A 21,817-nucleotide genomic window follows, 5' to 3' on the forward strand; every position below is an offset into this window, starting at 1 on the left:
TTTTTGCTCTTTTTTTTTTAATACCTTTTCTACTTCATTAAACTACTCGGAGAAACCATCTGTGCGCATCCTCAAAGATGTGACCCCACATAATTATCCAATACTGAATATAGTTTATTTTTTATTTTTTTTACTTACTGCCTCAAAGCCACCACGTCAGTCGGTTAAGTTCACCGATCTCTCCACTCAAAAAAAAAACCAAAAAAAAAACCCAGATAGAATAAAATAGAATAAAAATACACTGGAAAAGATGCCATACGTAGTGGGACTAGTTTAGGACCAAGCGGTGACATTGTTGTCAAAATAAACTACCATTACTGCAGCTACTGTACCAAGAAGATGTTCTAATCATACACTATGTCTCAGAGGCATTTCAATGACAGTAAACAAACACGTTCTAACTCTTCAGTGAATGTATCCATGGAGAAGTTCATATAATTAGTCAACATTTGAGATGATCAAAAGGGAGATTATCTTTCACAACAATAATGTGCAAGTTATGACTGTTGAAATCCGTAGGGACAATTGAATTTGTGATAAATGCTGAAATTCAACTGGGCACAATCTGACCATCAGACCTGTTCACTTTTTTCTCTCTCAACATGTTGGAGAATAGACTTCCAAGTTCCCTTTTTGCCTCTGTCGGTAAACTATGAATTTCTCCATCAAACCCAGAAACAAAACAAATAGTGCAAAGCTTCGTTGATATTCATCAACTATTCCTAAACCGAGTACAGTACCAGATTAATTGAAGTAACAAATTCCAATTTCAACCTCTAGCACCACATCTGAAGAGCCACACCAAACACCCGACAACGGGCCTCCGGCCGCGGCACCCTGCTGCTCCTCCGCCACTGCGCCTGCTCAACCCGTCACGGACGCCCCGTTTCACAGCCAATTAGGAGAGGAAGATGAGGGGCTATAGAGGGACCGACTGACCCCGCGTGATGACCATCAGCTCTCAGAGAACTCGACCGCATGTAGATTTCTACTGGCCTCGGGTTACGACTCCGCCATGTGCTTCATGTAAAGCTGTGGAAACGCACTCCTGGGACCAAAGATGGGATTCTTTATCACGAGGAAGAGGCAATTAAGAAATACTAATTCACTCCAAACTCTCATTTTATTATGTTCTTTGCATATGTCCTTTGTCTTAGTTCCTTTTTATTTGATATAGGCCTCTATTAAGATCAGTCTGGAATAAAAGTTGAATTGAAACCACCAGCATGCAACGACGATAACTATTAGTTACTTAACAACTATCAAACAGTATCCAAACAAACCCTCATTTCTAATGCTGGTGTTCTAACGAGATAAGGAGTTCCATGTCGGGGAAAAGATAAATGGACTCCATCATAAATTCACTCAAGTTCGTCGGTCTTGAGACGATTCCCGTCAAGCCAGTAAACTGAGATGAAATTGAGACGTACTTAGCCTGCATATGAACGCAAACGTGGAAAAACACGACAGACTGGCCGGTTACATCCTGTGGCCCAATCACATCACAAGACCGCGCACGACGACATACAAAGACCACGCCGCCTCGCTGTTGCGACGAACGAGGTCGCGTCTACTGCCTGTACTCATTCACCCATCATCCACCGGCTGGCTTTCCCCATCAACTTTCTGGCTCTCACAATCTTATCCTGGAAGGCAGTCTGGACATAGGAATCAATCCCACTGTAATCTGATCAACAGGAAGGTTGACGCTAAATAAAGCAGGAATAAAAAAAGAAAAAGAAAAAAAAACAAAATAAATACAGGTAAAAAGGGTGAAGGTGCTCTACAAGCACACTAAAGTGCTTTTGTCTGCAAGCCCTGATCCAGAAAGGCGTCCCCTATGCTGACTGGTGGTTTTGGGATAAGTATTGAATAGCCCTGACTTTTTCACGTTTTTTGTCGTTTGAAATACTTCAAAGCAGCGGGTTCCTACTGCGGGGCCTCTGGGGGGGTGTTGGGATCTCTGCCGGGGGCCTTCCCCGGGTGGGGGGGTGGCGGCGAGGACCATCGGCCCGCCGGTCTCCGGACGTCGCGGGGGGGCCGTCCCGGGGCGGCGGCAGGCTTGGGGTGGTATGTCTCTCTGGCCTTGGGCTCGCCCCGCTCTCCCAGGGGGGCTTCCGGGCACTTCCTCTCCTCGCCTGCGGGGGCAGCGCTGGCTGGCTTGGCCTCCTTAGGGGGCTGTAGTGTGATGGGTCCCTCTTTACTCCTCTGGCAGATCTCGGCGTAGGAGGGCTTCCGTAGCTCCTGGGTGTTAGAGACAGACAAGACGTTGGCATTAATACAACTCTAAAGAAGCACTGTCACCATCTAAAACAACTCTTCGAAGACACATTGGACGAAACTAAAAACTGCCAGTTACCATGTCACTTTGTGGTGAACATGTTATAAAGGGGACACTTTATTGGCTAGAAAAGCGGTAACTCACTGTAGCAGCACCATTGACTTGAACAGATTTGCTTGCAGTGGACAAGGTGGCGGTGACCCGCTCCACAGACACCTGCGTCTCCTTCTGCTTCACCTCTGGAGCAGTCATCACCTCCCTGAAACACACACACAGGGGTGAGAATTAACGTTTTGGCTCACGGTGAGGCACCTGTCAAGGGGACTGTAGATGACTGCCTCGTACTGTATTTTGTATGTCGTAATTGCCTTTTATTTTGTATGTATCGCATTTTGTATGTTGCTCTTTCTTCCCTTTTTATGTGTTATTTGTATTGTAAAGCGCTTTGTGCATTCGTGCTGTGAAAGGCGCTATATAAATAAAACTTACTTACTTACTTACTAAAAAATCTACTGGCCAAGTATATATTTTTTTCGGATAGCCTTCCGAAATCTAGTCGCCAATTGGAAATTTTACCTGCATTTGGCCGGTGGCAGGTGTTAATTTTCAGCCCTGCACACACAACCTTGGTCAACGTCAACATGGACAACAGGTATACGGGAGATGGTTGCTAAAAGGGTATTACAAAAGCTGGTGCAGAAAAAGCGTGTGTGTGTGTGTGTGTGTGTGTGTGTGTACTTGTATGAGGGGTGTACGAGGACATTCTAAGCCCATTCGCGCTACTCACTCTGTGGGCTGGGCAGGGGCGGGGCCGGGGAGCGGTCTGGCTGCTGGGGGCGGGGCTGAGGGCGGGGCTGGGGCGGGCTGGAAGCTGCCAGGCAGCGGGGAGGCGACTGTCCGCAGCGGCTCTCTGGCGCCCCCCGAGGGGAGGGCGCTGGCGGCGCTGGCATCGACACTTACACTCTACGACGGCAAGAGAACAACTCATCATATTCACACCATGAAAGCGCTGTGCCATCCGCCTGCCAGTATGAGTGTGACGAGGCTTAAACTCTAGCTCATATTGATGGATTCAAAGAGAGGATTATCAGATTCACATTTAAAAGACAATATATATAGCGGCATATTTTTCTATATATATATATTATACACACATGCATATATAAATAAATAAATTTATATATATATATATATATATAGAGAGAGAGAGAGAGAGAGAGAGAGAGAGAGAGAGAGATGCCGCACCTTTAAAGTAAAGGGATTTTTTTTTGTCTAGCAGGTCTAAGAAATGCCAGTGAATACTAACCCGGTCCTTTGTGGTTCCTATGACCATGCTGGCCAACCTGTTGTCGAAGACGTCGTGGGTGCTGAGGTGGCCGGCCGCCCCGGGCAGCGGGGGGAAGCTGGAGAGGCCCAGCTCGAAGCTCGGTGACGGCGGCTTCTGGGGCGGGGGTGACTGGGGCGCCACTCTCTACGTGACGGCACCAAGACACACAGTCAGCACGATGCGCCGGCAGGAGGCGCCGCCTACGCCGGTCAAACCGCGCCGGCCACCTGATGCTACTACTTACAACTTTTGGGGATGCCGCAGGGCTTGAGCCAAGGGCCCCGGTAGAGCAGTGTTTTTACGTCAGTGAAAAGGCCTAGTCTAAGAGAAGAAATGAAAGGGTACTTACTGTAAACTTGTCGTCCCTCTTTTTCCTATAACCATAAATATTTTTCATTTAAGAAAGAGAATATTTTCCAATTCACGTACATCATCTCACTATCTCTACATGACATTCAAATCTGAATTTTCACTTAAGGTGTCCATTCATCTCGCCAGTTTTTGAGTGCCGCCCTCTCACTCATAGGACGCAGGTTCTAAAGAAGCTAGTGCGTTCACGGTCGGTCGGTTCTTACCTCCCCCGGCCCATGCTGAGAGAGTAGTCGCTGGCGAGGGGCTCGGCCAGGCGGCCCGTGCCGACGTCCCTCCTGGGGAAGGCCACGGCAGAGGGTAACCTGGTTCTGGGCTGGCTGGGTGTCAGCCGCGTCTGGGGGCTGCGCACGCCGTTGAGGATGCGCTCGCCGGGGAAGCTGAAGATGGAGGGGCTGTCGAGGAGCGCCGTGCCCCGGTCGGCGGTGGGCATGCTGGGCCTCAGGTGAGGTTTACTGTGATTCCTGGGGAAAACGCCACGAAAAGGTCATTTTTTTCCCGCAAAAAAAGAAAAAGAAAAAGAAAGAGCAAAAGTAAAATTCCTGATCTTCAGCTAGCGTTGCAGTGATTTGGGCTTTGATTGATCTTTGGTTTTGGACAGTCACAATCCACAGATGTAGGCTATATTATATACATATATAACATGAACACCTACAATGACAAGAGAGCCCACCCACCTGTTGCGGGGACAGTAGTGCCTGACAGTGAGCGGAGACGTGGCTGGTTTGAAACTGTGGGAGGTCGTAAATCCGTTGATGAACTGCGTGTTGTGAAATGGCGTAACCTGACAAACAAAGAACAGGGAGGGGGGGTGAGGGGGGGTGGAATCAGTGCCCTGAAAAGTACTTTTGAGGCAGAGGACCTAGGTTTGAGAGGTGAAATGAAGCACGATTTCTGTGCTGTTAAGTATTATCCCAACATCTATAGAGAGGCTAGTGCCTGGCCCAAAAGAAGATACTTTTCCTGACTTGTCTACAGGAAGTAATGCTTTGGTTTAGCCGGATTCTAACCCCTTGGCGCTAGAATCTGCTAGCACAAGCTAGCTCGCCCCATAACACAACACTGGGCCGAAACGCTAACGGCTGCTAGCGCACGCTAGCTCGCCCAATAACACAACACTGGGCTGAAACGCTAACGGCTGCTAGCGCACGCTAGCTCGCCCCATAACACAACACTGGGCCGAAACGCTAACGGCTGCTAGCGCACGCTAGCTCGCCCCATAACACAACACTGGGCCGAAACGCTAACGGCTGCTAGCGCACGCTAGCTCGCCCCATAACACAACACTGGGCCGAAACGCTAACGGCTGCTAGCGGCGCTCCTCACCAGTGCGGGGTCGATGAAGCTGTGTGTGGTTGACCAGGCCTGGGGAGCGATGAGGCTGTAGAGGGGGAACTGCTGCTGGGGGCTGTAGACGGGCGGGAGGTAGTAGGACGTGTAGCGCTGCTGTTGCTGCTGCTGCTGCTGCTGCTGATGAGCGTACGGGTTCACCTCCGCCGGCCGGTAGCCGTTCTTTGGCATGAAAGTGTTGATGGCGATCGCCTTCGCCTTTATCCGTGCCTGGTTGGAGGAGTCAGAAGCCCGTTCGTTAGGAGAGGCTTTATAGAAAGCTCTGGTATTTCTATGGTTGAATTGTTAGGAATTAATAGAACGACTGTGTTAGCTAAACTTGAAATGAACCCATGAATTGACAGCAGATTGGGACTAAAGTGTGACATGTGACAGACAGACGCCGTGTAGCAGTTTCTCCAGCGAAGGAGGAATGAAGACTACTAGTATGGTATGTTGTGCAAATAAAATATGATGGTTCTATGATACCTTGATAGGCTTCCCTTGGAAGGTCTTCACTTCTTCACGAAGATACTGATATGCCTGTAACAAAGAATGAAAATATCTTATAGTTTTGAGATCAAAAAGGATTTTCTTTTTTTCCCCCACATAGGGAAACGCTTCAAAGTCCGGTTTAAAACCGTATGTGTGAGAAAACCACATCTGAGCAACTTAACACAACCTAGAACATGAATTATAAGGAAGTAATTTCAAGATATTCTATCATTTCCTAGCATACCTGTTGTGCATCTGCTTCTGATTCAAAGGTGATGAACCAGTTGTCATTGTAGGCAAATTCACAATTGACGAACTTCGGTAAGTTCTCTCCTTTGAAAAGAGCCTCAACTTCCTGGAAAAAAATGAAAAGACATTTTCTAAATAAATCACAAGGATCTGTAATGTAGTGTGATTTTAAGAATGCAGCAACTGCAAGAAAACCCATGTGGATCCAAGTCCATTTAAAGTGTGCGAACTATGCGACATATTTTTCCTTGCACACCAACACTGACTAAAGCAAAAACAAAAGAAATGTATTTACTAGGGCTGTCAATTTAACTGGTTAATTAGATGAATTCATTATACAAAAATAAACATTACTTAAATTAACGCAAATTAATCAATAATAATAAAAAAATATTTGTCTATTTTGTTTTAGTTTTTTTATTTTGCCCAGCGGACCCGGTAGACTAGAGAGAGCAGGCACACAGAATGAGAAGGCTATGTCTGTCTCAGACAAACTCAGTCATAAAATCAATTGCTATGGACTGCAGGTCAATTGCTATGGTAGAAGACAAGGGATTAATGTAAGCGTTGCAAATTACGTCCTTCAATGCAGCTACAAACGACCATCAAGAGGCACAATAGTTTTGAAAATCCAGACGTATGGGCGCAAGCGGAATGTTGCTCAGATTGATTGACAGCTTTATACTTAAGATATTGCAAATAATTTAATAAAACAATATATTGACTTTTAAAGGCACCTTTTGTAATGTCTATTCAGTGCTTTACTCGTCTGCTACATTAAAGTTGTGTCTTTTAATTGAAATGTCTTCATTTAGACCAAGCCAAAAATATGCGATTAATTTTGATTAGATTAATTCATTACAAATCATGTAATTAATTAGATTTGATTTTTGGATCGATTGACAGCCCTAGTATTTACTTTTTGATTGCGGACTGGGGCTTAAACTACTCTTTTTCTGAAGGAGAGGGGGAACAGAAGAAAGAGAAGGTGGTCTGTTCATTTTCTGGACAAGGATTCCCAGGAGAGGCTCTTGCAACAGACGAGAGAAATGGACGAGGAAATGTTTGATGACCGGTTAGCAGACATCATGTCTGTCCATCACATATATCCATACATCCAACATGCTGGCAAGTAACGTAGCTAACTTAGCTACTCGTAACGTTAGCTAGCTGAATTGTAATTAGCTAGCTAGCTAGCTTAGTGCTAGTCCACTAACTTATCTAGCTAGCAAGTACTGTTCGTCAGAGTTATACAAGGGAGGATATTTCCTCACTTACTCTGCCAGCCTTTCATATCCTTCCTTTTTTTTTTTTAAATAATAAAAATACAGCCAAAGCATATCCATGGCAACAAACGTGCCTATCCAATCACACTTGTGCGATGACGTGACGGAGTATGCGACATTAGAAAGTTTGCAACAACCCTCAGCGACATTGAAGTGTAGCTAAAGACCTCATCTGTCGAGCGACAGTTTCAAAAGTGTTGCGTGACGAAGCATAATTTAGGCTTTACAGGCCACCGTAGCTTCCCCTACAGCGTTGGAAAGGGCGGGGTGGCTGTATTCAGCTGGTTGTAATCTTTACCCTCACCGCTAAGTTGCCACTACATTCTACACTGTGCACCTCTAAAACAAAACAGTATTTGTTTCACAAGGTAATGCATCACATCTGCATGGAACATGGTGGAGGTTTCCCCCCTAAAAACAATTAGCAATTATAAATGTAGCTATCATTTAAACCATTTTGACGGCTCCAAAATGAATGCTGTGTTTATTTGTCTGAGGTGTCTGAGGTTTGGTTCCCACCTCTAACAAGGGTCGTGAGCCAACAGTATTACAACGTTGGTACCACGCAGAATCTGTGTCGGGAATCTAATATATCTATATAACCTTTAGCATCAGTAAAGCAGCGCCGGGCTGTTCAACTGACCTCTATGGGAGTGCTCTCAGGGAGCTCTCTGAGGATGACGATGCAGCGGTTCTGGTTGGGTCGCACCTTCTCTCCCTTCTCATCCACCTGGACCAACGGCAGAGCTGCAACCAGAGAACAAACACATTTACAACTAGAAACAAGATATCACTAACAATCAGGCACAACTTATTTGACAAAAATGAAGTCCATCCAATAGGTAGGCCTGTAAAAATTGTAGTCCGTTTGAGTTCAAACACTCTAAATCCCATCTTCTAATAACATCCTGACATGCATTCGCAAACGTCTACCACTTGCATCGCAAAATGTCGACGATGAGCTCCATGTTGGTGCTGAGCTTCTTGACGTGGTCGAGGTTGGCTACTGTCATGATTGGCACATACTGGTCGCTGTCCATCTGCGAGATAAGGTACATGTCACTGGCCAGATTCTCCCTGCAGCCAGGGAGAGAGAGGAAGAGAAAGGAGGATTAAGTCCCTCCCTGTAAAGTTCCACCCAGAAGCACCCACCACAGAATTCTTGACAGTATGAAATAAAGCTTTCATTTAGAGTACGCCTCTCACCCCCCCAAGGGCCCAACACTGGGATCTAATGAGCATGCAGTACACCACACATATTTCACTGCATTCTAGCCTGGGTGGCGCTTGATTACTATCGTCCAACAAATAATTACATTTTAAAAGTAAAACAAAGTTTCAACTTATGCATTTTGCACACTTTACATTTCAAGCGTCTTCGTGTGTACGGAACAGTAATATGCAACTATATATCATTATCAACTCGACATTAATTATAGGAGAGATTTAATTTCGGTGCCATAGCCTTTCCTCTTTAGTTAATGTCTGCGGAGCTCAACTGTGGTTGTGGTTCACTGCTGTAGCTCACTAGTTTTGTCAGTCAAGCTCTTGTGCTGGACGCCATGCGGAGTGTGAGACGCTACTGTTCCTCTACTCACCGAGACAGACAGAACTCCAGGGTCTTCTTCAGATGTTCTCTCAGGTCCGCGTGGGGGTTCTCTTGCTGGGGCTCGACGCCTGCTGGCACAACAGCAAAACAACTCTTATTATTACACTCAATCACTATCATTTCTAGAAAAATGCCAATGTTCTACCAACACACCGAGGAGAAGGCGAGAAGAGAGGTGTAATCTGTTGTTACTGCCCAGCTTTGGATTCAGCCCCAAAACCAGTAATGAAACAACATCCCTCACATTTAACAGACGCATGGTGGCACCATTAAAAGATCTTTAGGGAGAAGAAGAACATTCTGCACATGTGCCCGGGCAGGTGCGTAGGAGAAACTCACGTGGACTGAACAAAGAAAAGAGCTCAACTAATCAATTTGAACCTGATGATTCATTAAAATTGCTGCAAGTGCAGAGGACAGCATTGCGGGGGCGTTTTTCTTTATTCAACCATTAAATGATGGGAATAAATTCAGCGATCGCACCAAGGGGCTGGCTGGGAGAGCGCACCAGCTGACGAAGGAGACGCCCACCTGTGAGGGCGGAGTCCCGCCCGGCCTCTGGGTAGTCCGGGTACGGCGGGTCGGAACCCTCCAGCGTGACGGCTGCCATATGGCCCGGCTCGGCCATGAGCGGTACCGGGGGAGGAGGCTCGTCTGGTTGGACTAGTAGGGGCTCCTCGTACACCTTGTCTTCACTGGCTTCATAGCCTGCACAACAACATGGGGGTCCCAGGGGGATTAGCACGGGGCCGTGGATGTATTGCTGATTCTTGCTGTATACAGTCAATTCCTTTTCAAGAGGCAAATCATACATTGAGTGGAAGATGCAATTTATTTGGGTTCAGGTTTGCAAACTTTCAGAGAGCCTAATCACGCACAATAATCTTCAACAGAGATGCAGTGATTCCCCTATCATTGCCTCGGAGGGGCAGCCCGCCGGCCCAGCGGGATCTCCCGCCCCTCCGGAAAGACCCAAAAAGCCAAAAATAGCGGGATATTAGATCGCTAACATTTTTAGCATAAGTCAAAGGAGTTTAACAAAGCAAAAATTAGCATTGTGGCTAGTGGGCATTTCCTGACTGGGAGTGAGAGATGATGAAATGAAAATATATTCTGTTGCTGTAGCTAGCTACATAAGTAATGAAATCACAGTTTAGTCTGTCTTCTGATGTTAGTAACTATGAAAACTAACATTAGCTAGGCTGTGTGTTGTGGACATAATGGCATTGCATTCAAGTTGACATTTTTTCCCATTCAGGCTGTGCATTTTCAGCAATGCTTTTGAGATTTCTCTGTTCAGCATTCACACGCTGAGGAAATTAATAATTTTTTCGTATAATTTTTTTTTTCTAGTGAAATGTTTTTATATGTTGTAAATACATATTGTTATATATTTACAGGTGCATCTCAGATAATTACAATATTGTGGAAAGTTATTCATTATTTTCCGTAATTTAATTCAAAAAGTGAAACTTTCATATATTATAGATTCATTACACATGTAGTGAAATATTTCAAGGCTGAATTTCTTCATGCCACGCTCCACGTTGATGCAGTAATTTGTGAAAAAGGAGCCCCGACCAAGTAATGTGTATAAATGAACATACTGAGCATACTGTACAATAATAAAGATTAAAACAAAAAAGGCTTGAAATATTTCACTTTGTGTAATGGATCTACAATGCATGAAAGTTTCACTTTTTGAATTAAATAAAAAATAATGAACTTATTTATATTAATGAATTTTTTTTAGGATGCACCTGTATTTAACTAAGCACTAGTTTAATTTCAGCTCAGTGTAGAAAAATGCACCAATATAACACACATGGATATTTATGCTAATAAATGCCTTACTGTGCATATCTATGACGACAGTGTCGACACTATATATCCGTGACATGCCCGCCACACGACAACACTAGTAGTTTCCCCTTGGAAAAAAACCCTCGGGGAAACATGGAGATGTGAAAGCTTCCTGTATTGTCATGTTTATATTGTGATGCAAAGAAATTAGGCACAGGGAATGCAAGATATAGACCCTTTCAATTGACCTGTCATGACAAAATGTGTCAGGACTGCCAAATAGTGTCCGGGTAAAAGTCAGATGCCTAATGACGTGGTGACCTATTTTTTTGTTGTTGTAGCTACCTCGCTAGCTAACTTGTCACTGATGTCAGTAAACACATAACATCGACATTTGTAATTAATTTGAATGAAAAATATGAATTGAAAACCTCATCCAGGAACGTTAGCTAGCTGGCTCAGACGTTTTACTCGACACTATTCGGAACATTTTGGCATGACAGACACTTTCGGTCAGTAGGGCGACAACTTCCTGGTCCAAGTAAACTGCACTGTAACTGTAGTATTGTTTTGAATATGAACAATTCCATGAAATGGTCAAGCCCAACATAAAACATGGATACAATAGAAGTGTGGTTAGGCCTGGATCCAGTGTCTGGTCTCCTGTGATGCAATTCCCACAAATATCTGTCAATCTGACTAAAAAGTCTAAATTGGCCATATTTATGTGACCACAATACCTTGTTAAAGTCAATTTAGTCAGAACTGAACAGATGGAGACTGCACATTAAAATGAGTGATTATTCCCATTTGCGTAGCGGTGATGGGTGTCTGGGAATATTCATAGCTCAGACTAAATTGAGTATGAATGATTCAAGAGGTGGTGCAGCGCTGATGACGTGAGTGGGACACAGGGGTGGAGCGTTTCCATCCCGCCTCCTGACATGGCTTACCTTCTAACCCGGGGTCAGCGGAGCTGTCGCAGCCGGCCTTCCATGGCTGAAGAGCCGGGCTGGTGTCCGCAGTCCCACTGGTGTCCAGGTTAAGCATGTGGTTGGCCCATGCTTTTGCATTGGGGTTCAGGTCAGAAACCTTGGCGGATTCCTGTGGAAAAGTCGCGAGAGGAAATTGGATGGTATTAGTTCTCTCTGCATAGAATAAGATAAGAATAATGGATCTATCTGCTGGAAGCCTTTTGTCATGATAAACTAGTTGACTTATTTGTAGAAATGTAGGGTTATTTGTTCAGTAAGTGGCCTGTCCCTTAAGGGATTAACAGTTCTCAGGTAGCTTAAGCAGCAATGAAAATAACATATCATTTTTCACAGTTTGCGCACCACACTGCCAGTTTCAGGAAAGACGATGGAACGTCAAACAAAAATTCACAGAGTAACATTTTCACAGAACACTTGATGCTCTAGGTCTAAATAAAGGCAGATCTTTGAAAACAATTCACAAAAAGGCGCAGAGTATTAGAAAATCACCCAACAACAAACGCAGCCTACACTACCAGCTCATCACGATGTACCACGCCTCGGAACACAGAGGTGATAATTGTTAGCGCGTCATTAAAGCGCCCCCGTTTGTCCGTGGGCTACTTACAGGAGCAAACGAGTGACGGCGGTGCCAGTCTGACAGACACGCCTCGCAAGCCAGGAGACTGGTGCGGAGGGCCGCGGTAAAAGCCAGCGTGCCTTCAAAGTCCTGGGGCAGAACGCGGCCGAGGCTCCTCCCCTGCCGAGGCGCCAGGCTCAAAGGCTTCCGGTCCATGGCGCCCTCCTCGCGCTTGTCGATAGCAGGCCTGGGGCTACGTCGTCGGCGTGCGCCCGGCTGCGGCGGGTAGGGCCGAACGCGACAAGCTCAACCCGTTGATACTCCAAGGGCGCCCGAGGCCATCGCCTGACCCCGTTCGGACGGCCGCCCCTGCCTCTCGTCGTCGCGCGTCAAGACCTCGCCGCCGCCATGCTCTCGTCTGGGCTGTCTCTCTCCCGGGGCTATGCGCGGAGCGGGTGGGCTGTCGGGGTATAAACAGGCTGAGGGGCCGACTACAACCCCCCCCCCCCCCCGGTGTGACGTGGCGTCTGCCGATTGGTCCCCCGTTGTTTTTGTTTTTTTTCCCCTTCCGTGTCACAGCGCTACCCTTTCCATCACGCCCACCCTCTGAGTCACCCTCCGCGTCACGGTCCGTGGCGGTCGGTCAGCCGGGGTGTGTTAACGAGCACCTGAGCCGCGAGAGGAGCGGAGCAACAAGTGCAGTCCGCCGCGCTGTCCTCCCGTGCGCCACGGCGCCGCGCCGATCATCGCCCCCAGATGAAATCAGACTAGTCATTTCTCTGGAGTAGCCAGGGAACAAAAAGGCTTATTAGAGAATTCGGAACTGGTTCATTGCAGGCGGGCGGGGGGGCGCGGGACGGGGGGGGGGGCGGGTATGTCGATTTGATATAACACACTGATGAGCAGCGAGACACGCCTCCCCGGGATCGTATTTCACAAGCTCTGCATCGCCAGCTCGCCGTGGCCGTTCTGCGCGGTCGAGCAAACGCGTGCCGTCGAAGCGGCGCGTTAAAGAAGGCCGAGGCCGAGTGCTTGAGCCCGGTAATCCCCCCCCCCCCCCGCCGCCGATGTAACACCCCTCCCCCTCGCCTCCCACCTGGCTGCTATAGAAACAGAGGAGCTGACATCACCGGCTGTGTCGGACACTCGGGAGCGTTACAGCTCCGCTTGACCTTTCCAAATCAGAAGAGAAAAAGAAAAAGGGAGCCTCGCTCTCTGGTGTGTGTGTGTGTGTGTGTGTGTGTGTGTGTGTGTGTGCGTGTGCGTGTGCGTGTGTTTGCGTGCATGTGTGTGCGAGTGCGTGTCTGGCAACAAGCTTCACCTTTTACCCGTGCCTGATTGAGAATGTATTTCAGGAGGGAAGAGGATATGATTCATAGTCTCCCCGAGACGGGGAGGAAGTCATTGTCACCCGGGGGCACGGGGGGTTTCATCCGTGGCTTGGGTCTGACGGAGAGACGTGTGCTTGGGTCTGATGGAGAGACGTGTGCTTGGGTCTGATGGAGAGACGTGTGCAGAGTCAGACCAGGGACAGACAGACAAGAGACCCTGGAAAATAGAAATGCAGAGGGCTATTTGGGGCCCAGTCATTAGTTGACTGCTGAGTATACAGGATTCGAATGAATCAGGAGTGGGAGGGGGGAGGGGGGGGGGGGGCGGGGTGCTTATTCCGAGGCTGCAGAGGTGCTGGCCTAGAATGGCCTAAATCAGAATGTAGGCCTGGGTTCTTGTACGGAACAAAGAGACCGTGCAGGAACAATGACACCCGGATCGGTGACTGGAGCGACGGGCCTACATGGACGCCGACTCCTCCCCACTATCATGTGTTGCAGATAAAATCTAAAACGCCGGGCTATAAATAGGCCATATGTGCAATTTATGAATGCTCATAGACATATGCACCGAGCATATGGCGCCCTGCTGTGCAGGGAGGCACAGAATATAGAATGAGACGTCGTGCTACACGCACTCGCGCGGCGTTAACATGCATATCATTTTGGCGATTAACGTTTCCATTTTCCAACACCTAGCGTTGAGAGCCCCAACACCTAAAAAGACCAGGGAGGTTTGTCCTGCCACCAATCTTTGCGTCCGATCTAATGTGTGCAAGTGACACTGGAAAAAGGCATTAGTAATGTCTTTCCATTTCCTAAGTTTGGAGCTCGGAGGGGAAGAAAAACCAGGGGTTTCCCTTAAGGCCACCCATTTACTCATTACCATTTCCATAACTTCCAAACCAGGGGGGTTTTAACACGAGTCAATTCCTCAGCAGCGACAGCATGTACTGGGCTACACAACGCACTGTAGGCTACTATTTTCCAGCTCCGTATCAAGATTCAAATCAAAGCCATGCATCGAAAACCCCAAGAGCGGCTGACGCGCGCGTCACGCGGGGACGGCATTGATCGGCGGATGTGGCGCGAGACAGACCCCCCCGGACCCGTAGAACCGGGCGCGCCGTAGGCCGAGAGGCAGCTCATGTGCTCCTGTCAGTCAGATCCCTGCAGCGCTCCGTGTCCCAGACAACCAGTCACGTTCTATTAATGACGCCAAGTTACAGACGGATCATAATCTAGCCTCCGAGAAGGTTTGCAGGGCGCTCCGGCACTAATATCCTTTTTTAATGGCCCCCAGAACTCTCCAAGAGCCACTAACCTCTGGGCTTAGTCGTCAGTGGTAAAGGTACCACTCCTCAGTCCTGCATCTGACGATGGGTTTTTCTCAGCTCCAGCTCCCACCGGCAGCGGCGTAAACCCTAACCCTGGGTAGACACGCTGATTTAAACCCTAACCCCGGGTAGACACGCTGATTTAAACCCTAACCCCGGGTAGACACGCTGATTTAAACCCTAACCCCGGGTAGACACGCTGATTTAAACCCTAACCCCGGGTAGACACGCTGATTTAAACCCTAACCCCGGGTAGACACGCTGATTTAAACCCTAACCCCGGGTAGACACGCTGATTTAAACCCTAACCCCGGGTAGACACGCTGATTTAAACCCTAACCCCGGGTAGGCACGCTGATTTAAACCCTAACCCCGGGTAGACACGCTGATTTAAACCCTAACCCCGGGTAGACACGCTGATTTAAACCCTAACCCCGGATAGACATGCTGATTTAAACCCTAACCCCGGGTAGACACGCTGATTTAAACCCTAACCCCGGGTAGACAGGCTGATTTAAACCCTAACCCCGGGTAGACACGCTGATTTAAACCCTAACCCCGGGTAGACACGCTGATTTAAACCCTAACCCCAGGTAGACACGCTGATTTAAACCCTAACCCTGGGTAGACACGCTGATCGTCACACTTGTCGAGTGTGTCGAGGCAGATTGAGTCATATCACCTTCCTGCTACTTGTAGATTGGAAGTGACACTTTTGTACTGCAGTTTATCTTGCTGAGCATTCGGAATCATGTGAAGACTTGTATGTGGCCACTAGTAATGACAAGTCGACTTTCACATTCATTTTCAACCTTCGCATAGGCGTTCTACACCCATAAATTCTTGAAGACTGCTTCCAATTCAGTTTTATAAAATCAATTTTGTACCATAATAAACTAAAGGGCTGACAGTAGCCTACCAAAATCAATCAAAAACTGGAAATACCACTACCGCCCACTGAAACGCTCTCCTGCTTTCCATTGCGTTTGTGAAGTTAAACGTGACGCACCAGAAAAACAACAGGAAGGCAAACTGGTCCACTGGTAATGTAAAAGGTGTCTGTCCATCTCCTATTCCTCCCACGTTTCTTCCCTGTAGCGCTGCGTTCAAAAGGCCAGCTAACAGGTGCTAATCTTGACAGGGTTCCCACTCTTCTACAGATCATTTACCAGGACTTTAAAGGTACCAGATGTAATTTACGCAAATTTCAGAAGGTGGTCCCCGAAAATTGCGTATACGTCATTTCTAGCACGCGCACGAGGACGCACGAGCAAGCGCGCGAACACGCACCGAGCACATAATAGTGATGTTATACCCACATCTTCCAGAAGTTCGTCGCCGATTGGCTCAATTTCGCGGGAAAAAAAGGGGTCTATGGCGGCGGGGTATATTTGAAAGAACTTCGAGAGACAAGTTAGCTAGCTAGCTACAGTATGTCTGCCGGAGGAGATGTCGAAACGAAAAGGAAGGCTAATGGATCAGAGAAAGAAGAGAAGAAACATTGGTGAAGAGGCTTTTCCAAGGTGGAGAAAGTTGCAGGCTGAGAGGGGATTCAAAACGGACGCTGTATACAAAACATTAGCTAAATATCATTTAGCGAAGAAAATACAAGGTAGGACATTGATTCAACGTGTTTATTAGACAACAAGGAACCATTTAATTGAGGAATTAGGAAAATAAACAAAAAAAAGAATTCACGTTACATTGGGTACCTTTAACAGGACATCCTTCATGCACTCGCAACAAAGTGCGAGGGGGTGGGGGGGGGGGTGTTCTTACCGCTGCCGTAAGAATAGACATGCCCACTATACCTACGGTGCCCTAATCCTAAGACCAACCTTAACCCCAACCCCAGTCTCGCATAGCCAGACCTAGACTGACTCAACGGATGTATGTTTTGGGGCTAAGCCTTATCATTCGTTTATTACTGCCCGATTCCTGTGGTCGGCCAATCAGTGACGATAGGAGATTCTACCAGACTACGTGAAACATCAACAACAACCTAGCAACTGCTCCGCCGAAGACGACTGTGATTGGTTTAAAGAAATACAGCCCCCCCCCCCATGGTAATGAGTCCAGCCAGACCTTTCTCCAGCGCTGGCATCGCGTAAACCATGCGTGGAGATCGGTCTGGCTATGCGAGACTAGTTGCTTGTTGTTTCATTGTAGTGAAAGGGGCTTTTGAAAACAGTAACACGCAGATATCAGAAGGGGAGGAGTGTGGATTGAATCTCTAGGTCCCAATCAGGGGTGAGGGGAGAATCTCCCGTCACCACTGATAGGAGCAGGGAGATGCTCCCGCCTCCTAATGACAAGTGTTATCTCCAAAACCTACATCCGGTGATCCAGACTACCCCAACACAAATATGTATTCCTGATCCAGACTACCCCAACACACATATGTATTCATGATCCAGACTACCCCAACACACATATGTATTCATGATCCAGACTACCCTAACACACACATGTATTCATGATCCAGACTACCCTAACACACACATGTATTCATGATCCAGACTACCCTAACACACATATGTATTCATGATCCAGACTCCCCTAACACACATATGTATTCATGATCCAGACTACCCTAACACACATATGTATTCATGATCCAGACTACCCTAACACACATATGTATTCATGATCCAGACTACCCTAACACACATATGTATTCATGATCCAGACTACCCTAACACACATATGTATTCATGATCCAGACTACCCTAACACACATATGTATTCATGATCCAGACTACCCTAACACACGTATGTATTCATGATCCAGACTACCCTAACACACATATGTATTCATGATCCAGACTACCCTAACACACACATGTATTCATGATCCAGACTACCCTAACACACATATGTATCCATGATCCAGACTACCCTAACACACATATGTATTCATGATCCAGACTACCCTAACACACATATGTATTCATGATCCAGACTACTCAACACACATATGTATTCATGATCCAGACTACCCTAACACACATATGTATTCATGATCCAGACTACCCTAACACACATATGTATTCATGATCCAGACTACCCTAACACACATATGTATTCATGGCTAAAATGCTTTAAATTGATGGTTGATAGACGGCGGCCGCAAGACGTGCCCGCTATTCTTACAGTGGAGCGCCACTACACTGAATCAATACAAAAAGACGCTGTATAGTCACTGCCTTTTTTGTGTGACTAATATTAACATTTGCTACTCAAAATGCACTCACCCATAAACTACCATTTAAATGTTCCTAAACATAACTTAGCCCTTTCTGATGGCAATGTTATCCGTCTTGGGGAGTTCTTATGGATAGCCTAGTAGCTCATTCTCAGCTAAAGGAAAATAGGAGAATGTTGAAATAATTTTCCAGGACAACACACGATTTCCCAGGACATTCCACTTTTTCCTCTCATTTTCCGTGTGTTTTCCATGACTGGAAATTGATCACCTGTTTTCCAGGTTTTCCAGGACACATGGGAACCCTACTTGATGTAAAAAAAAAGTTTACGAATATCAATGTAACCCTGTCACTGCGAAGAGTAGGAAGCGTGTGGTTGAAAGAGCCTAACCACAAAGCTATTTCAGAGGAAAACGATACCAAACGAACGGATGTAGTAATTATCAATGAACTTCCGTCAATAGAGTCCCGCCTTTTCACACACACTTAACACAAGCGCGCTCGTGCACACACACACACACACACACTTGCCTTCTCCTCTCTCACACACACACACACACACACACACGCGCACCCTTGTTGTTTTCTATTCCAATGTCATAAAATTCTAAAGGTTGCAAAGTGTAAGTGCTTAACAGTGCTTCACCTACATCAACCAAAGCAGACTGGGTTAAGAAGACACGAGCGTATGCACCTACCAAATGGGAGCTCTCTTTGGCTTCTTGTACTGGCTGCACCTGTGGTTCAGCTACAACTTTTGTGTCCTGGTCAGAAGTCATGAGCCGTCTACTTCTTGGCTCCTCAGGGAGAAGTCTCTTTGTCACCAAGTAAGCTGTGGACGCAAAGCAAAAATGAGTTACTGTAAGCTGGGCCAGCAAACTGCCTCACAGCACACTGAGTATCAACACAAAAACATGTCTGGATTTCTTGCTTCATCCCTCATCATCTTGAACCCGAGCAAAAAACACGCCGTCTGTCTGTATGAGAAAGTGAATGTAACAAACACCACTGTAAACATCCCATCTCTATCCAGCTAGTTCTCATTTGTAAAGAAGTGATAATCCCCAAACAATCACATGCCTGTCTCTGACATGGACTCGCGTTGCGTTTGCATACAAAGCGAAACAGAATGGCATGGCTGTAAAGCTCATGACCTTTCAACTACATACTCATGCCCATAGCCATTTTCTGAGCTCACTGGACATTATCAAATCAAAGCATTTGTTGTTATTGTGTTAACCTATAAAACTACATCCAAGTCATGGAAGCAAATGTTTTTTTGTTTTGTTTTGTTTTTCAACTTTTGCATAATTTCAAACATCCTGGCAAATAAATGTCTGTAGCCTCTATCTATTCAACATTAGTGGATGGCACCAAATCATATGCCAGCTACAAAATCAATAAATGGTTTGACTTGCAACACTCATAGTATGCATGGGTAGGCCTACTTGACCTGTGCATAATGCAAGAAGAGGCCAAATATCTGAAAAGCTCTGAAAAGTGCCAACACTGCTCTGGTAGATCCCGAGAGCTGCATGCTCTCCAACTGACATTGACATAAACCTGTTGCTACCTTGCTGACTAATGAAGACTAGAGCTGCCTGTAATGTATATAGGCGCAGCGTTATATGGTGTGTGCTAATTGTACACATCTAACAGGGATGTGTGCTTAATTGGACACATCCTACTGCACTTCCATTAGCATGGGTGCGTGTTCTGTCAGGCGTATATAACGAATTGTTTTCATCACCACTGCTTCTCAACACCACTAACCACCAGGTTAAGAACTTTGCAACCTGATTTATTAGCTAGACACATAGAACAACTACACATTTTAGATCTGTATATGACTGATCGTTACCAGTTTCTCACAGACGCAGCGCAGGCCTGTAACTGTGGCTAACGCTGAAAAGTGTTTATAATCCGCTATTATTTACTAGTTGACCAAACTGACTAGCTCAGTCATTTGAATGAGAAACGTGGCCGGTGGCTTGTATGCTGTTGGCGGTGCTAAACACGTTCTCTCACTCAAGTTTGCGCATGTTTGCAAAATAAAAGTTTAGGGGCTGCATCGTCAACATTGAGTGAAAGATGGCCACCTCCTCCGGCGTGATTCCGGGTCCCCCACCCCCATCCCTCTGCCCTGCCTGCCCTGCTAGCCTGCTAGCCTGCCACCTCCTCCACCCCCACCCCCATCCCTCTGCCCTGCCTGCCCTGCTAGCCTGCCACCTCCTCCGGTCCCCCACCCCCATCCCTCTGCCCTGCTAGCCTGCCACACTTCCTCGCTTTAATACTACGATGTCGACGTTGTAGCCACCAGTTTCAATCATCCACATTAGCTAACAAACAGGCTAGCTTTCATTTTATATTTGATTAGCGAGTAAGTGGCCAGCTATCTAGAGCTAGTTATATCAGTGGATGTACCGCTACTAGCTAACGTTCCTGCTGGATAAGCAACCTGTTATGCAGCATAAGAAGATGGCTCTGGCTCTGCAACTGCTCAAACAAGCGCAGCTCACAAGCTAGCCAGCTAGCCAATAAGCTAAGCTAACTAATGCTGGCTAGAAAAACGAACCACTAACCTAGTCAGCCGCTAGTTATATACTAGGCTAGCGCTGAGGTTAGTTAGCCGTGTTCGTGGGCGTTCACTCACCTGTCAACTCGCTGCACGGCAATGCAAACCCTGCTGCTGCTGGTGGTGGTGGTGGTTGTGCTGGTAGCTGGCTGGCTAGAAATGATTGCAAGGCCTCACTTCTCTACTTCCAGGCTGAAGACGCAAGGAATTAGCACTAGCTAGCAGGAATTAGCACAAGCTAGCAGGCTAACGCGAGCACGCTAGCTGAAATACCACTTCGCTTTAGTCCGCACTTGAAGAGCAAGCGACGAACTGCGGTCAACGATGCAATAATGACTTGCGAAAAAGTACTAGTTAGCTGGTCCAATACTCACACACCAACAACTCAACTGCTCGCTTGTCCAGCCAGCAATGGAAGCCAGCTAGCTTTAATTAGCTTAAAATCTGCTAGCGTTCAACTTTGCACTTGTTTCGCACTTGTCGTGCTAAATCAATCTGTTTTTCTTCGAATTTTTACCAAACGCAGATTATTCGCTTAAAAGATGGGTGTGGGATGTCATCCCAGAACTCAAAATGACTGAATTTTCGACTTGTGTTCGTTCGCTGGCGGGTAAAACGCTCAGATCGCTCGATGTAGCCGAGCAGAGGGTTTAGGAATGGAGGAGTAGCTGTTTCCTTTCCCTTTCGAGTGCAGAGACCATCCAGCTCAGAGCTGTCACACCACGGCCCCTCGCTTTGGACGCCGGGGTGCGCCGTTCAGGGAGGAGAAGTTGATGTGCTGGTGCTGGTATAAGGCTACGTGGTGGATAAAAGATGATTAATCATGAAAATATATCAAATAGAAATTAACACACTCTTATCGTTCTAATTTTATCGCCAGTGCATTAAACGTGTCTTTTACCAGTGAATTGAGTTTTAATCCTTAATTGGCGTCCATTACGCGTAGTTGTTTATTTTTTGTTGTTCTGTTGTGAAATAAAACATTAAATTCAAGTTCGATGTCAGATTAATGAAGTCAATCGGTGTTACGGGCTGGGAAGATGGCTGGGAAGGACATTGCTGAAAT

General features: G+C 46.6%; 1 protein-coding gene across 1 annotated transcript; it reads right to left on the reverse strand.

Annotated features, from left to right (window-relative positions):
• Positions 1 to 1,856: 1,856 nt before the first annotated feature.
• Positions 1,857 to 21,073, reverse strand: larp4b (La ribonucleoprotein 4B). Its single transcript, XM_084457800.1, has 17 exons — positions 20,830 to 21,073; positions 18,875 to 19,008; positions 11,702 to 11,852; positions 9,477 to 9,653; positions 8,935 to 9,013; positions 8,273 to 8,413; positions 7,980 to 8,112; positions 6,046 to 6,156; positions 5,796 to 5,849; positions 5,304 to 5,537; positions 4,655 to 4,761; positions 4,184 to 4,441; positions 3,958 to 3,982; positions 3,588 to 3,752; positions 3,069 to 3,244; positions 2,426 to 2,540; positions 1,857 to 2,244 (listed from the first exon to the last, which is right to left on the reverse strand). Exons 2-17 carry the CDS (start codon positions 18,953 to 18,955, stop codon positions 1,930 to 1,932), a joined length of 2,322 nt encoding a protein of 773 aa, XP_084313926.1. The 5' UTR covers positions 18,956 to 19,008; positions 20,830 to 21,073; the 3' UTR covers positions 1,857 to 1,929.
• Positions 21,074 to 21,817: the final 744 nt, after the last annotated feature.

The sequence above is a fragment of the Borostomias antarcticus genome, assembly GCF_949987555.1.
Source record: "Borostomias antarcticus genome assembly, chromosome: 24".
In the NCBI taxonomy this organism is placed as follows: domain Eukaryota; kingdom Metazoa; phylum Chordata; class Actinopteri; order Stomiiformes; family Stomiidae; genus Borostomias; species Borostomias antarcticus.